The following is an 18826-nucleotide window of genomic DNA, read 5'->3' as shown; positions in this document are numbered from 1 at the left end:
TCATTCATTCTTCCATCAAACTAGGACTTCTGGTACTGATTCTTCTATAGCAGTAAAATGACCAGCCAATTTTGCCTTTTTTATTAGGCTTTAGCCAAAAAAAGAAAGAAAAAAAAAAGAAAAGAAAATCTCTAGATTCAACCGCTTCTTATTAAATGTTTATAGCTTATTTACTTTTTATAGCATTTTTTATAGCTGTGTTGTCTTATTTGAGGACCCTGGTCTAGTTCATGCTGCTCAATTTGCAGGTGAGTTCTATGGGAGAGACTGCTTGGGCACCTAGTCCAAATCCATTCTCTCCTTCTTCCTTATCGAAAGAACCCTGAAAAATGCCCAGCTGAAAATTACTAAACTTGTATATTATACAAGCATGCATTTTCTAATATAATAAAAATAATATTTTTATCTTCCATGGTTTTAAATCTGCTACATATAAATACAAATTTCAGATGGCCCCATTCCTTTCCCATTTTAGGTAAATCAATATGTAACAGTTACTTTGACTGACAAAATTCAGTCTCATTTTGGTGATCTAAATGCTCAATCTTCTGTGATCATCAAAACCCCAAACTTAAAGTTGTGTTTCCTTCCTTCCCTTAGTAGGGTCCAGCTTTAGGAATCCTGACCACCTTTTGAGAAGGTGAGTTGGCTCTTATTTTTCTCCCTCATCTCCTCCCTTTTCCAGCTGCTTCTGGTCCATCTGGCAGCAGAGTCTGGGCAAGGAAAGGGGAAAGCTGACAAAGAACCATCTTACTTGAGTTATGCTTTTGTTCCCTGAGCCTAAACCTTGTGTCTAAAGGATCTTTCGACTTTTCAGAAGGCAGTTTCAGAGTCATTTTGCTTTAGGGTTTCCTCAACTTCTGGCAAAACCACCTGGGGAAACCTTTTATAAAACACCAGGCTGACATTACTAATATGAGTAGAACATTTGACTCCAGAATTTCTAAACTTTTGAAGTACTTCTAAGGGGAATCATGCAGTTGTTTTCCAGTGCCCCCACCGCTGGTTCATTCTGCCCAGCAGCCATGGCCAGCCACCTTTAGATAACTCCTGTTCATGACAAACGCCACTCCCATGAGTTTTACAGCTGTAGGAACCTATACATGTTCGCTGGAAGGTTTCTATGAAGCCCATTTCACTGTGCTTTTTCTTCAATGATGGGGTGGGGCTCAGCATGGCTAACAAATCTGTATAAATCTACTCCCTCATCATCCTTTACTCAACACTTTTAATAGTCTCAATTTCTTATAATTTGGTAACCTTATTAATCTTTACTTCTTAAGCTAAACTTCCACTGAATATCTTGTCTTGGTATATTTCTTAGCAAATTGAGGTATATTTGGAAATTGTTAGGTGGAGCTTCTGATCAAGTCCCTTTTCCCCTGTCTACCCTATTTTTTTTTTTTAATTGCCTGGGAAGGGGTTCTGATGGAGCACCAGGCCCAGAATGTGTCAGGAGAAGCACAGTTTTGGCTTTGGCATTCTTGAACAAATGAAATGATGCCAGTAATCATTTATCACTAGAAATTTATCATCAGAAAAATGACGTTTCCTTCAGTTTTTAAGTCACTGTAGCCAGAGCTCTGCTACTAGAAGCTGGAAGGCTTTCTAATTGATGAGCATACTGACATAGAGAAAGGTTAGGAGATTTACCAAGGTCACTCCCCTGGCCCAGGCCCCTTTCTATGCCAATTCTGCATCCGGAGAAAAAGACCTTTATGAATCACATTCTTCTCTATGTTCCTTTGTTGGCTTTCTATTGGGTTTAGCCAATGGGAGCTAGAGTTTGGAGGGTGAGAAGAGAGATAATTGGATGTGTTTTGTCTGTTTCCTCTAGCTTCTCTAGCAGGGTGGTTTTTGCATCCTTCAACAACTGTTGCTCCTGCTGTAGGGCCCTCCCTACAGTCCAGCTCTCCCCAGGAGCTGGGGATCCACAAGTCACTCCTTGTCCCTTCAATTAAGGCTTCCTACTGTTACTAGTGTCTTGAGTCTCAACATCCCTGTTATTCCTTTAACCTTGCCTATACCTTCACTAAAGTAAGTGTTCTTATAGGTTTTGTCATTTTAGCCATCTGGGTAAATTATCTTTTCTGTTGGGTACCTGACTGATTCTGATGTATAATTATTAAGTGTTGCTGAGGCAGCTCTTCTAATTTCATATCCAGTCTTCCTTCCCTTGCACCTCACAATACTTCATATACTTAGTATTCAATGAGTGATTAGATTTTATATATTGTGATGTTTTGCCATAAAAATAAAGAAACACAGGCAAATACTTGTCAATGTGGATATATATTTGTTCAGTAGGGTGATTTATCCTAGTAAACAATATACTATAAAAATAATATATTACATACCATTTATCAACATATACCTTTTTATGTATTTAACTTGTATTCTCTCAACATTATAAAAGCCATAGCCAATAGAAAAAGACAATGCATTATAATTTACATTGCTACAGAGAAAATTCTTATATCATGTTTAGTTCCAACAAAATGTAAAAGAATAATATATGTACAAGCTTTTTCTTATTTTGAAGTTTTTAGTCAAACTAAACACATTCTCATTCTGACACTCTAATAAGAAAACAGTGTTCTCAGTTTTATCTATCAAATAAAAAATTATTAGAAAAAACTTTTCTCATTCCAGAATGATAATTCTATTTATTGTTAGGAGCCACAGAATGTAAAGATTTGCCGTGAAGTGATCTTACATGTTTTGATTCTGGATTCCCAGGCAATAAATTCAAAAGGATGCATTTTCCTATATTCAGTAATAAAATGACTGTTCTCTCCCTTTGATCTCTTTTCTTGCTGCTGCTCCTGTGGTATTTGCTTTAACAAATTAGTGTGCTCACTCGTTGCCCACACATTGAGATGAAAAGATAAGCAAGAGTTCTATCAACACTATCATCATAATTTCTGAAAAATTATTTTTCTGTGCTGTGTATTACAGTTTGCATGTATGATTCTCACAATTCTTTTTTTAAATATATTTTATTGATTTTTTTTACAGAGAGGAAGGGAGAGGGATAGAGAGTTAGAAACATCAATGAAAAAAACATCAATCAGCTTCCTCCTGCACACCTCCTACTGGGATGTGCCCGCAACTAAGGTACATGCCCTTGACTGGAATTGAACCTGGGACCCTTCAGTCCGCAGGCTGACACTCTATCCACCGAGCCAAACCAACTAGGGCTCACAATTCTTTATCTTTCAACACAGTAAACAGAAGGATAATATGGACATATAGAGTCTATAGGATTTATATATAGATTATATAGACATCTTACCAAATAATAGACAAACATGTAAATTGATCATCCCTCCGCTATGCTCACCAGCCAATCAGGAGAGTACGCAAATTAACCCAACAAAGATGGTGGTTAATTTGCATACATAGGCGCCCAGTGGCCTGGGTCCTGGGAACATCATCAGCACCCAGGTCACTTTGAGGTAGGCCCCGTGTGTGCCCTGAGCAGCATAGGAAGGGCCTGAGCCAGGGGGGCTCCTGGGCAGGGGCAGAGCCAGCCATCGGAGCTGCGGGGGTGGGGGCGGGGCCCTGCCCAAGCCTAAAGCCTTGGCCAGAGGCATTAGGCCTGGGTGGGGGGCGGAGCTGGTGATGGGGGGAGATGGGGGTCCCCTGCCCAGGCCTGACGCCTGAGCCAGAGGCAGCGTCAGGCCTGGGCAGGGGGTGGAGCCAGCAATCAGAGGGGTCTGGGGGTCCCCTGCCCAGGCCTGACGCCTTGGCCAAAGGTGTCAGGCCTGGGCGAGAGGCCTATCTGGTGATCGGAGGGTGATGGGGGTTGATGCCCAGTCCTGGGCGGGGGGCCGAGCCGGTGATCAGTGCAAATTACAGAGGAAACACCTTTTCTGACCGCTCATTGGCTAAGCTCCCTGTATGCCACTGGTAATATTCTTAGTAACTTGGGTAATAAGAATCCAAAACGGTGATCTAGGGTTTTTCACCACACTCTTGGGGAAAAAAATGAAGGTCCGCTGCTGGAAGGTCCCCTGCTGGAGGGCTAAACAATGTCATATCCTGCCCTAGCCAGTTTGGCTCAGTGGATAATGCTTCGGCCTGCTGACTGCAAGGTCTGGGTTCAATTCTGACCAAGGGCATGTACCTAAGTTGCAGGCTCCTCCCTGGCCAGGGCCCAAGTCCGGGCTCATGCAGGAGGCAACCAATCAGTGTTCCTCTCACTTTGATGTTTCTCTCTGTCTTTCCCTTTCTCTTCCACATTCTCTAAAAATCAATGGAAACATATCCTCAGGTGAGGATAAAACAAAAAACAATATAGAAATGTCATATCCTATGAAAGACACATCTTGAAAATGCCTAAAGAAAGTTGTCATTTTTTCACGGTGAAAGGACTGGAGTCCGTGTTGATGAAAAAACCTTGGTGGCTGTGGTGACTGGCAGTGGCTGCAGCAGTGGGGTGATGGGGCAGGTGCCTTCCCTTGATCAGCCAAGGAGAGCAGGGAGCTGGCCTAAGCCATCACTAGGACATCCCCTGAGGGCTCCCAGTATGTGAGAGGGGGCAGGCTGGGCTGAGGGACTCCCCCCCGCCTTGCCAGTGCACAAATTTTGTGCACCGGGCCCCTAGTAGATTATATAAAAATCTAGCTACTGATCATAGGTAGTCATAATTAATTTTAAACTTGGACACATAAACAATTGCCATTATCTCTTTCTTCTTCCTGGTGAACATAAAGAAAATAAACTGTCTTCCTAGGAGGAATGCAAATGGGTGCCTATAGCTCAGAATGACAATGGACAGCAGGTAAGGCAATGGCAAACGTAGCTCTTGGGCTTTCAGAGGATCAAAAAAATCCCACAGGGGTTTCAAAGTTGAAATTTAACTACTCAGATCTGTCAACATTTCACTAGTAAGAGGGATAAGTTCAAAAAGTTCTACCTCATTTGCTAGATTTTGCTTCTGAAAGGCAGAGATCAGCCACCTAGCAACAGCACAAAAGATTCTACTGTGACATAGTTAAACTCATGCTGACTGAGCAGGAAGAAAAGCTATGTAGGATCAAGGCAGAGCTGGATGGCCAGCAGTTCCAGTGCCACTCGGGAGCCTGGTTTGGGAAATTGAGAAATTCAGTCTGAGGAATGACTTTTTTGTCAGCAGTTTTTGAAGCTCAGGTCTCTAAGCGCCTCCACTGAGCTAGCTCTCTCTCTCTCTCTCTCTCTCTCTCTCTCTCTCTTGCATTCAGTCCAGTGCTTTGGACACACACACACATCACAGATAGCCAAGATAGAAAAGATGTAATTTCCAACCAACTGCCACTCCATTAAGGCTCAGTTGTGCACATGCAAGGAAAAGGGATAAAGTAAAAACTGTGTTAAGAGGGAACATTTTCCTACACAGCTATTTTAGGATCGGTGAAGTAGGCTTTTTTGAGTTCCCGATCCCTATAAGATAGACAGCTATCTCTTGTTCTCTCTTTTAAAGCAAGTCCTTTGGCATTAGATACGGCCCCAGAAGTAACCCACCACTTTTCTTCCAGGAGGAGAGAACTATCTACTTAACAGTCAGGTCATACCAGAGACTTTGGAAAATATCTGGACCACAAATCCCTGTCAGCAATGACCAGTGAACCGAATCTGGGCCATGTCCTTCCTTGGAGGATGCCCTCCCTGGATGAGTCAACAGGTCATTCAAGAGGCACTTACATCAAATTGTCAAGGCCATGCCGAATTCAGCTGTGAAAGCCCACGGCTGGCATGGAAAGTCTAAACACAATTTAACAGTTAAGTGTACAAACAGATCACGTGGCTTTCTTTCTGGGAAAGGGGCAGAGAAGGCAAATTAGGGATCACTGTGCTTTTCATTTTTCATAACTCTTTTGGCACATGTGATCGGAGAAGAATCCAGCTTGGGGAGGGAGGCGGGCAGGGAGGCTTGCTGAGAGAGGCTATTTGCTTCATGTTCAATCACATTCCTGGTCTGTCTGGCTTGTTTGGCTCTACACGGGGCAGGGAGTATGTAATGTTTTCTGACAACAGGGTAAGAAAACCGAGGGACAGGCACATTAACTTGAGCCACTGCTAAAAGCAGCCAGTTGGCTCTGCCTTTTATTGTAAGAGATGTTATTGTGTGTTTTTTTTTAAATATTGGAACTGTTATTAGGATTTCTTTTAAAAAGATGCCTTTCTAAGTTACAGAAGCAGTGCTTAAGATGAGTATGCAGAAACGAAAATATGAAACTGCTCTTTCCCCCGAAGCCAATTTCCCTCTACAGAGGTCACTGAACTCCTGCAACTTTGAGGTGCGCACTGCGAGACCTGTTTTCTTTTTCACATGTGCATGTTTACATACCCCCCCCACACACATATGCATTTTATTTTGGAATTTGCACTTTTCACCGAATATTATAGATACTTTTCTATGTCAGGATTATATGTTCCATTTAAAATATTATGTAATATCCCATTACACTATTTTGAACTTTTAAGTTTGTTTTCACAATAGTACTGCAAAATACCCAAATCAACACATTAATCCATAGCTTTCTTTTTATTATGTCAGTAGCCTAATTATATTCCTATAATCTATGTATAAAAGGCTCAGTGTTTCCACATTTTATAGCATTTATTATGAGACTTTTTTTTCTTGTTTTGACAGGTAAAACTGGAATTTCAAAGATTTATTTTGCACTTATTTATTATTAATGAGGGTTGGATTTTTTTCAGATTGTTGACAACTCTGTCTAGTTATCTATAGCATAAATTTAATTGCTTTGAGAGGATACTATATATGTATACATATATGTACATATATATATATAACAACAGCTAATATATAATAGCTAATCTTGGTAGTATATATGTATATCTTTTTTGTGGCCTGTTGTGCTTCTTAACACTTTTGTTTGTGGTGTCTTCACCATCGTGCAGTATTAAGGACCAACCATGTGGTCAACTTACACATTTTCTTTTCTGGCTGCTAATAAACTTATAAATGACTTCTGTACTTCAATATTTTAAAATATTCCCTTATTCTATATTCCCTCTCAGAATTTTTTTGTTTATATCTTTAATAAATCTGGAACGAATTCCTTGTGTATAGTATCAATAATAATTTATACTGTATTTTTCAAAAATGAGAAACAGATGCTTTATTTCATGATAAATGAATGGAATGGAGGAAGTTTTCCCTCAACATTCAAAGATACATGACTTGTGGAAAATAATTTGTATTTTAAATAAATGTCCAACTATTACTCTAATATTAGTTATTACAAAATAGAGCCCATTCTCATGAACTTGAAATGTTACCTATTTAATACTAATTTCACCTATTTGTAGACTCTTTATTCTATACCAATAATCTGTCTATTTCTATCCCAGCACCGCAATATTTATTCCATTATGTTATAGCAAGCTTTAGTGCCAAGTAGAGCAAATATCAATCCTTAATTTTTTTCTTTAAATATTATGTTTATTTTTCTAGGTGAACATTACAATTCATTGTAACAAACAAAAAAACAAACAAAAACCGGAAACACTAAAAAGGTTCTTTGGTTAATTGTCATTTGTACATTATTGAATTTTGCTGCTTCTGGAAAGAAAGTTCATCCATTATTTTTTTTATCCATTAAAATGGGTGTTTGAATATTCTCACCTTCATTTGAGCTTTTTTGTTTTCTTCATATGGGCCTTAAACTTTACTGTTAAGAATAGGTTTGTTTATATTATAACAATTGCTGCTGTTTCTGAATAGAACTCTGTTCCAATTACCTTCTTCAATTATTATGCTAATGTAAAAGGGAAACTTATCTAGTTTTACATATTTATCTTGTATCCATCTTCCATGCTGAACCCGTTTTATCATAGTAATAGTGTCACAGTTAATTTGCTTGAATTTCCTGCCTGTGAATATCTAATATCAATGTTTTTTGTTTTTCAGTTTTTATTCTTACTTCTTTTGCTTGATTCTTTGGCTGAAACATCTCGAATAAATATAATAATCCCAGTGCTAACAGACTTTTCTTTTTAATTTGGCTTTAAGGGAAAATGCTTTCAGTTTTTTTAAATAGATATCACATTTAAATTTTTGGAAGAGAGGGACTATATATTTGACTTTTAAAATTTCTACTATGTCATTCAATCTGCTCAACCTTAAAATCTCTTCCTGGGGGCAATTTCGGTAATTTACATTTTCCCATAAAATTGTTTCTTCCATGTGTTGGGATTGAAAAAAATACACCTACATGGACTTTCAAGCTCACTACATAAAATGTATTTAAATCCCCCCCCCCTCTTTACATTGACCTTTGGAAACCTTGAAATGATTTTCATTTATGAACAACTCGTGTTCTTATGAATACATTTGTTAGTTCTTAGCAGTGAGTACTATGTTTGAAAAAATAACAGAGGCCATGATCTTAAATTTTGATGATTTGTTCTGTGTTCCACCTAGTAAAGGACTATTTTTGGTTGCTATGGAGATGATTTCCATAATGTTAACTGGCAAATACTTACTAATGGTTCCCACTTAGATGCAGCATTTTAAAAATGTTCCTTAGTAAACAAAACAATTATACATTTCAGCAATACAGGAGCCCTGCTGAAGTCCAAGCTCCATTATGACAGATATTGTTTTCTTAGTGAATGGCCATTTCCCTAGTCCCCCTCAGAAAAGGTTAAATGATTTATTCAAAGTCATGGAGTTAGTAAGTGTGGATGGAGCTCACACTCAAAGCCAGGTATTAGTACTGGTTATTAAAGGTATAGAAAACATAACCAATATTTTCTAGGACAATTGTCTTCAAAATTATTGTCCACACATTCTCCAAAAGAGTTTTTGAGAAACTTTGTAGTTACTTTAATATTAAGTAAAAATTAAAAATTTTATCTTAACATTAAGCAGTTGCAAAGGATTCACTCTCCAGGCTACTGCAAATAAAACTCTTACACTTTTAAATGCAGACATTGAAATGTAAATACCGTGGTGATTGAATACACATTATCTTCCAATCCACAATGCATAAAGTAGTTAGTCTTTAGTATTTAGAAATATTCATTGTTCTTTTTATTCCTTAAACTAATATTTTGATTTTCCTTCCCAAAAGATTTCTATTCTAAGTTATTTTATACTTTAAAGCCATGAATTATGTTTTTCTGCAATGAAACAAGGTCAATAATTTATTTTAAAATTTTCAATTACCATTATTGTCCAAAGTTACCTTTACAAATAAAACTAGTAAAAAATGGGCAAAACAAATTTTGTTAGTCACAAAGAATAACATTTTATTGGAAATGTAATTCTCAGTAGGATAGACAGGGCATATTTTCATAAAACTTTTTAAAAATTGAAGTAGTTTTTAATAAAACTCAGACTTGTAAAATAACAAGGTGACAGAAGCATAGAGGATCCCAGAAAAAAAGCCATTCTCTCTGGTTGGTCTGGCAAAGTCTTCCCAGAGAAAATGTCACCCATATAGGATCTAAAGATTAAAAGGCATTCTTTGGTCAAATAAAGTAGACAAAGAAAACTCTAGGCAGAAGGAACAGTGTGTGCAAATCTTGGAAAATGGTAAAAATGTACCTTGTCTAGGCATCAGGTATTTTGGGACCTGATAAATTTGTGATGCCTAGTAGATATCGAAATAAAATCTGAATGGAATTTGGGGTCTTGTTAGCAATTGAATTTGAGAATGTAAATGTTAGTGGATAGGTTTGGGCTGCTGATAAATTGTATTCAAAGTTTATAAAGCAACCCAAGCTTAGATGTGATCATGTATTAAGTAAGGGTAGGCAGAAGAGACAATTTCAAACACTGCGAACTGGAGCACTCCAGTATTTGAACATCAGGGGAAAGAGAAGGAGACAGTAAAGGAGAATGCAAAAGGTGGCCAGTGGTACCCTAGAAACCAGGGAAAGAGAAAAAAAGTGATCTGAGCTCAAATACTGCCACCTTGAGAGGGTCAGCAATGAGAAATTACCATTTTTATTGCCCTTTTAATTCCTGGTTAAAGTGCCTTTTTAATATAAGGGCTTCCTAGAAATGATATTTAAATGTTCAAGAGTTGTTTTTTTCTTTGTCATCACTCTATATTTTTTATTTCTTGTTTTATTAGATTACATTTAGATAAATTGGCTGAGCAAAAACATCTGCTTTTATTAGGTTTTTCTTTTTAGTCAAATACGTGGATGTAAGGAAATGACATATAATGACATGTTTTTTAATTTCAGGCTGCTTCCTATTTCTCCCTTTTAGCCTTTGCTGACTTGATTTTCTTTTCTTTCTTGCAACCACTTTCCTGCCCTGAATATTAATTTGGAATTTATATTTCATAGCTCAGTCTATTTTTTCCCCTAATGAACATATTGATATACAACATAACATAATCATCAAGCCTCCTTAGCTGAGGGGTATGTCCCTCCTCTGGCTCATGCTTTGCATATTCAGTCCTCAAACAAACATGACAAGCCATTGGTGTTTCTCAAGTAATGGGAAAACATGGTTCGCCTAGTTAGTTTTTACTCTTGTGGGTAATTTTAAACTCCCAGGAACCCAAATGACCTTCAAATAAAGTCTCTTTTTTTTCTGGAATTACTGGTAAAACATGAATGTCCTTTCTCAGGGTGTTTTATTTTATTTTTTAAATATATGTTTTTATTAATTTCAGAGAGGGAAAGCGATACAGAAACATCAATGATGAGAGAATAACTGACCTGCTGACCCTGGCAGGCCACTACTGGGCACTTAGCCTGCAGCATGGGGGTGTGCCCTGACCAGGATTTGAACCATGACCTCCTGGTTCACAGGTCGACGCTCAACCACTGAACCACACCAGCCAGGCTCTCAAGGTATTTTTAGATCTCAACAGGAAATCCAAAGGTTTTTGTGGTAGGCCTCCTCAGGGAACCAGCAGAATCTTGTATTCACAATGACCTGGATGAGAGGGGGGTTTGATCTGTTGTCCTTACTTCTTTTGGTGATAAAGACAATGAATTCTCACCCAGGAATTAAAGAGGAGGGCCTGATATAAAGCCAACACTTTTTCACAGTTCCCTCTATTTACTCCAAAATTCTGTATTCTAGCCCTGGCTGGGTGGCTTAGTTGGTTGCAGCATTGTACCATACCTAGGTTGCAGGTTCCTATGGGAACAACTGATCAATGTTTCTCTCTCTCTCTAAAAATCAATAGACATATTCTCAGGTGAGGATTAAAAAATTAAAAAACTCTGTATTCTACAGCTGTCTTTATTTAACCTTAAATCCAAAAATAAATACCTGTATGTGACAAATGACCTGGACACTAAATTTACTTGGGAATGAATTTGACACTAAGTGTAAGTCAAAATAATTTGCATGATTATTTGGCATTTCAGTAAAACATGCTATGATTAAAATAAAGAATTGTGCAAGGATAAGTCAAATGGTGGCTACTGCAAGATTTTTTTGTGAAGCAAATATTTAATGATTTAAACAATCATTAGTAGGGTAAATGGGGTTAATTCGGTGATGAAAAACCAATGATTAAGTAGTATACTACATAGCATAAAAAAGAAAGATAAAATAATATTGATGGCCACCTTTCCTATAATATCTTGTATGTGTCAGGCACTGTGCAGAGTATTTTACACATGTTAGCGGCCCAGTGATGGCAAACCTATGACACGCTTGTCAGAGGTGACACGTGAACTCATTTTTTTGGTTGATTTTTCTTTGTTATATGGCATTTAAATATATAAAATAAATATCAAAAATATAAGTCTTTGTTTTACTATGGTTGCAAATATCAAAAAATTTCTATATGTGACACGGCACCAGAGTTAAGTTAGGGTTTTTCAAAATGCTGACACGCCGAGCTCAAAAGGTTCTCCATCACTGTGTTAGCCCCTTTAGAGCTCACACCTACATGATGAGGTAGGTGGTGTTATTTTCTCCATTTTACCAAAAAAGAAGCTGGAACACAGGCAGGTTAAGGATGTCCCCAAAACTACATAGCCAGTAAGGGGTGGACGTAGAGTTATATGTACCAACATAGAAGAACGGAATGATATTTCATAAAGAGAGAAAAAAAATCCCAAGGTAAAAAGTAGATGCATAAAGTGTAATTCACATTTCTATAAGAAACAAAGTTTGCTTGTATGTGGTACATGTGTTTGTGAAAGGGAAAATATAGACCATACTACTAAAGAGAGGATTTTGATGTTGAAATTTCTACTTTTGGTCTGTTACATTATGGTATTAAGAAAATTATATATATATATATATAAATTTTTGAACTGCTATTATATATATGTACTATATATACATATATATACATTTTTCAAATGTCATTTTTCATACCTACGTTATAGATAGCACTAATTCCAAACATTTGTTATTATTGATAGCAATTCTAATTATTTAGGCTGTTGGAAAAATTTTATTTAATATAAAAAGTAATATATTAAAATATTTGAGGGATTTTCCAGTTAATTCCTTTCTACATTTGCTGCCTTGATTTCCTTTCTTTTGTCCATCCCCCTCTCACATCATCTCCCCATATTATAGTTTTCTTATTTGAGAGAAACAAGTTTCGGACATCACTATCTGGATTTCGATTTTTGAAGTTTAATTAAATACATGAGGATGTTGCCAAGAATGTAAAACTCTTTGCTTGCTCATCTGAAGCTAGCTAGAGTGTGGGAGTTTTCTTGTCTATAAGGGTTAGAGAGCACAAAAATTCAAACTTCTTTACTCTAAACAGTTGGTACTAACATTCAGCTAACTTTCAGTATACATTATTTATGACATTCTCAGTTTCTTTCAGGAGATTTTAGAAATTAATATTATGCATCCCATCTTTCCATCATGTTATATTATGACAAATTAATTTCCATGAAAAGTGATACAAGGAAAAATATAATTTTGTTGAGATGTGAAATAAATTATGTAATAAATTTGAGAGACAAAATACTTTGAGAAACCCATCAATAATTCAGTTTCAATAATGCTAAAACAGTGTCTAAATATAGTTCATCATAAATTTTGTTGTTTAAATTTATAGAGGTTTTTGCTTTTTTTAGGGCCAAACAACATTTCCTAAAATTTGAGTGTTGATCAGAAGGATATAAGGATTTAAGCAACTATTAATCAGTATCTCCCAGACACTTCGATATAGTTCCTATTGAATGTCAATCTGAAATCAGTTCTCTAATAAGCTAAGTAATATGTCCATTGGTCTGCTATACTAAAAAGACGTAGACAGAAATATAATGGAATATGCATTATTTCCTTTGGAATTTATGAATGTTTTGCACAATTCCTTAAAGAATGAGAAAAAAAATCAAGCACTCTTTGATATACAAGGTAAATAACTCCCCAAAGAAATCACAAGGCCTGTTCTTATTTATTTTTGTTTTAAAAATATTTTAAGTATGCAAAGGTATTTCTTATTTGTACCTGAACCTTAGTTATTCATAAACACCCACTGCCTAAACAAGAAATAGGATTTATTTATGAATTTTATTCTTTGTTGTTAGAAAAAGGAAATATGAAATTTGTAATACAAAGGAAGAAAGAAACACAGATACTTAATTAACCTGAAATAGGATGACACCCACATAAAAATATTTTTATAACCTGATATAAATATTAAAAACAAGGAGTAATGAGTATTACTAAACTATATATACCATGTAATATAAAATGCTCAAAGACATAAAATCATTTTAATAATTTATATTTTTCTGAAAGGCACTCACAGATCACTTTTTCTTATTCAGACAGATACACAAAAATAATGCCATTATTCACTATTTTTTACCTTATTAACCACACTGATGCTCTATTATATCAGTCTCCAGAAAAATAAGTAAGCCAAGTGCAGTAAATGTTAAAAAAAAAAAGCATAGACAATGCTACTTACCGACACATAGGACCACTTTTCTCCACCACACAAGTCCCACCATTTCTGCAATAAGCTATTGGACACTCTAAAAAAAGCACCACAAAATACCAATGTTAATTATAAATATTACCAGAGGCCCATTGCACGAAATTTGTGTACTCAGGGGGAGGATCCCTCCACCCAGATTGTGAGAGGGCGCAGGCCAGGCCAAGGGACCCCACAGGTGTATAATCAGGGCCAAGGAGGGATACGGATGGTTGGCCAGCCAGGGAGGGGCTGCAGGAGGGCTCCAGGGCATGTCTGCCTGTCTCACTCTGTCCTGATCAGCTGGACTCCAGCAGCAAGCTAACCTACCAATCAGAGCATCTGCCCCCTAGCGGTCAGTGCATGTCATTCAAGCAATTGAGTGTCCTTAGCATATCATTAGCATATTATGCTTTGATTGCTTGAACGGACGACCAGATGACCAGACACTTAGCGTATTAGGCTTTTATTATGTAGGATTAGCAAGATAATGGTCATATCACTGTTAGTCATTGCATTAAATGTAATCATCTACATATATAAAAGCCTAAGCGATTGTTCCACTGTTAGCTATGACATGCAATGACCACCAGGGGGCAGGTGCTCCAACCGGTAGGTTAGCTTGCTGCTGGGGTCCAGACAATCAGGACTGGTTGAGATGGCTGTACATGTCCTGGAGCCCTCCAGCAGTCCCTCCCCAGCCCCAATAGTGCACCAGTGGGGGTCCCTCAGCCCCTACTGGACTTCTAGATTAAAATAAATTGCTTCCTAGTTACTAGAAGCACATGAATTCTCCTAGGCTTCTTTCCTGTAGCCCTAAACTTACTCTGTGACCCCTACTTCCTGGGATGTGTTCATTCTCTTCACATGCCTGAGGGGTGGACCAGATAAGTAGACTTCTCGCCTGGGTTAGGAAATGTGATTTGCTTTTCCAAGGATATATTCACCATCTTGCCTATGCTTACTCCTCCCTGTTTAACTAATTTCAATAAGGAGCAAGGTGCTGAAGACAAGAATAAAGAGCTTCACTCCTCAGGCACCAGGGGCATGCTCAACTTAATAGAACAGACGCAAAATTTCCTTTGTAAACAAGAAATTAGCTGGTTTGATTAAAAATAGCCAACCAATATGATGAAGCATATGTAGATACAATACTTGTTAGACAAACCAGTTTATGGTTATTTTGGTCTTAAGTACAATTATAGTCTTCCTTAAATAAGAGGTTTGTTTTACTAAAACACCAGTCAAGTGTCTGATACTTGCAAAGTAAAATACACACAGATGCACATTTTTTTGAGGGTTATTAATAATTACTTTGATTGTAGTGAGTAACATATACATCAGAATGATTCTGTGAGAATCTAGATAGGTACTCCCTTGCCTTGTAAGGCAGAGTGGTATTGGTCAGAACAAGTAGTGAATCCTGGTATTGTGGAGGACAGAAGATTTATAGATTATCTCTAATGAGTTCTTAAAAGTTTCTGCCTTTGAGCCAGATTCTTTATTCATAAAATGGAAAGACAGCACACAGTATTTGCATCTTCAATTTACTCAAAACAGTTTAGAGAAGAGGGTAGATGAAATGGAGAAGGGCATGGGTATGACCAGTTAGTAATGAAAAGACTAAATATATCTCCAGTAGTGAAGTAGATAGTTCCCAAGATTGGAACTAGGAATCTATTGGGTTGTTTTTAGAATTAGTGCAGGTTCCCAGGCTCTGTAGCCACACTGGTATCTCACTGCCTTATACTCTTTTGTATTGGTTATGATGACATGTGTCTGGAGGTCCATACAACTCATGGCTGACTTTATAGGACAATCATTCTTTGAAAAATTCAAGTTCAATCCCAATGTGGTGTATCACTTTGGAAAAACAGGAACACCTATGAAATGGGCAAGTGATCAATTTAAAAACAAAAGTAACTTTTAAGCTTAAATATAAATAATTTGCAACTAGGCACCTTTCTTTGTTGTTGCTATTGTTTCTCTCAATGTGTATAGAGACTAAGGGAGTGACAGCTATTACGAAGTGGATTGTTGGAAAGACATAATCATGTGAGTCTTGGTTTTCCCTCCCTGATAACTACTCAGTTAATAAGTTGTGTGACCTTGGACTAGGTATTTTAGTTATAAAGTTCTTCATGTCTAAAGTGAGGATTATTTCACCTTCCTTATGGGGCTGCTGGAAGGATAAATTAAATTTATAACATTTCTATACTAGTCAATGGTATGCATAAGTATTAAAATAATTGTTCTGATGCATCCTTCTATTTTGGGGCGTTCTTTGAATGTGCCATGAAATCTAATTCTCATTACCAGTGCACTCTCCATCTTCTCATCTTTCTTTTCTTGCCTGCCATTTACTGCAGACCTGCTCTGTCATAATCTGTCCTAAGAGTTTTACCGGTGTTACCTCATTTAATCCTCATAACATTATGTGGTACATCCCATACTTATCCTTTCTTACAGAGGACACTGGTTAATGATGTAATGCTCAAGTTAACAGCAAGGAAGCAGCAGGTATTGAACTAAATTCTGGTCCTCTCACTCCAAAGCCTGTCAATTTAAAAATGTCAAATGACCCATTATTCAGTTCAGAATTTCTATAACCCCTTGCAGTTCTTGGCATTATGGGATCATAAACCCCTTTCAATCATGTTGTCTTTATGCAGTGCCATGGGTTAAATAGCCATGTACACAGTAAACAGCAGCGCGGTTTTAGGAGCTGTCTGGATTTTAAGAGCCCACCAGAAAGCTTGTGCAGCAAACCAAGTTCCCAGTTGGCACAGACTGTCCTCTTTATCTTAAAATCCCAGCACAGAGCCTGCAGAAAAGATTAACTGCTGCTAAGAAACTTGAAATAGCTTCATAGTACCTACATGAGAAGTTTTTGTTTTGTTTTCATTTGGTTTTAAAAAACCGTCTGAAACGTTATTTTGCTATATTATTATTATTAGTAGTAGCATTTTATTATTCATATATTAAATTATATTCATAATATTTCATCCTGTAAATTTAAATTTTAGTGTCTTTTCCTAATTCTCCTTCAAATAGCTGATTATGATAATTACAGTATCACCATTGCATAACCTTAATTAACCTCTACTACTGCAAATGACTGGAAAAAGACTTTCAACTTAAAATTAGGCCGGACAAATTCTGTTCAATGATTTTCTATTGCATAAACAGCCAAACTTGAAAATAGTATGTCTTTCTATTGAAACTTGGGAATAGGACTCATAGAAAAAACTTAACCTGCAATACCCATACATTGCCTGAGCTTGATGTTCTTATTAATGATTTAAACTTTGAGGTGAAAGCAGACCAACTGCTCACCATCTGTTGTGTGTCTACTGGGAGAAGTAGTGGCTGCTGTAAGGTTTGGCATAAAAGTCTGTGAAATGCTGACCTTACAGGAATATGATGCTTGAAAGAAACAGGAAGGTTAAATGTGCACTGACACATCTTAGCATGGATTAGGCATTCTTCAAAATGGAAGCATTGACTTTATTATATTTGACTGACAAACTAAAAAGCAAATGAAATATAAATAGAGAACACATAATATAACATGGATTTTATTTCTGAAAACTGTTCCACGAGTTCTTTATTTTACTTTAACCCCAAAGCTGTGGCAATGTGACCTATATGTGTAAATGAACTGTAAATGAATTGGTAAGTGATTAAAATATATGGGGCAACAGAAATGTATTATTATCTACTAGGGGCCCGGTGCACGAAATTCGTGCACTGGGTGTGTGTGGGGGGGAGTGTCCCTCAGCCCAGCCTGCCCCCTCTCACATACTGGGAGCCCTCAGGAGTTGACCCCCATCACCCTCCAATCGCAGGATCGGCCCCTTGCCCAGGCCTGACGCCTCTGGCCTAGGCATCCGGCCCGGGCAGCCAGGACCTGCAGTGGCAGCGGGGGGTGCCACGATCGCGCGGGCTCCGCCCCTGCCCCTGCAGGACGTCTCTGGCTGAGGCGTCCGGCCCGGGCAGCAGGGACCCGCAGCTGCAGCGGCCCCGCGATCATGGGCTTCGCTTTAGGCCCAGGCAAGGGGCCCCTAGCTCCTGGGACTGCCAGCTTTGACCGTGCCCAGCTGCCATCGCTGGCTCCACCCCTATTTCCTGCTATCACTGGCCAGGGCGGAAAAGGCACCTGATTCTCCGATCATGGCTGGGGGGCAGGGCAAAGGCGGCCCCAGGGCCGCCTTTGCCCTGCCCCCCAGCTCTTAGCTCCCCTCTGGGTTTCCGATCACTGTCAGTGGCAGGGGGCTTCTTCCTGCTTTCCCTTTCGCCTCCCTGCATTGTGCCTACATATGCAAATTAACCGCCATCTTGTTGGCAGTTAACTGCCAATCTTAGTTGGCAGTTAACTGCCAATCTTAGTTGGCAGTTAATATGCATATAGCCCTGATTAGCCAATGAAAAGGGTAGCTCGTACGTCAATTACCATTTTTCTCTTTTATTAGTGTTGATAGGGTGTCTGTCACTCAGTATGAATGGCAGGTCTTCTGCATTTCTGATCATATTTTTACAGGTAGAACATGTCAAAGCAAACAATAAACCACGGCATGCTATAATATATTTGTTCTCATATAAAATTATACTAAAGAAAATCTCACCTTTATGTAAATAAATTTGGGTATTGGACTTAAGTACTGTGTCTTAATACCTTCAAAGAATGGAACTACCTCATTAATATATTTCTAACTGTCTGAAAAGAGAGCAAGAAGATTTACTTCTGGGTGTCTAATCTGATGTATGTGAATGCCTAGTAGAGAAATAATGCCGGAAAGCATTTATCTTTGCATATTTTATGGCACCAGATTTGCTCAATTCTTGATTTCCTTTTGTATTCATAAAATTCAGTGTTGTGTGAGTATTCATTTTCAGCAGCATAAAAAAAGATGTTATATACTATGATTTGAATATAATTA

The 18826-nt window shown here is 37.8% G+C and overlaps 1 protein-coding gene across 1 annotated transcript in view; it reads right to left on the bottom strand.

Moving 5' to 3' along the window:
• Positions 1-18826, bottom strand: part of MALRD1 (MAM and LDL receptor class A domain containing 1) — a 629377-nt gene that overhangs the window by 110377 nt on the left and 500174 nt on the right. The window contains exon 37 of the mRNA XM_059660668.1: positions 13881-13947. Within this exon, the coding sequence (XP_059516651.1) occupies positions 13881-13947 (67 nt within the window). The remainder of the gene's footprint in view (positions 1-13880; positions 13948-18826) is intronic.

This window comes from Myotis daubentonii, chromosome 1 (assembly GCF_963259705.1).
Source record: "Myotis daubentonii chromosome 1, mMyoDau2.1, whole genome shotgun sequence".
Taxonomy (NCBI): domain Eukaryota; kingdom Metazoa; phylum Chordata; class Mammalia; order Chiroptera; family Vespertilionidae; genus Myotis; species Myotis daubentonii.
This window is presented reverse-complemented; position numbering and strand designations above follow the sequence as displayed.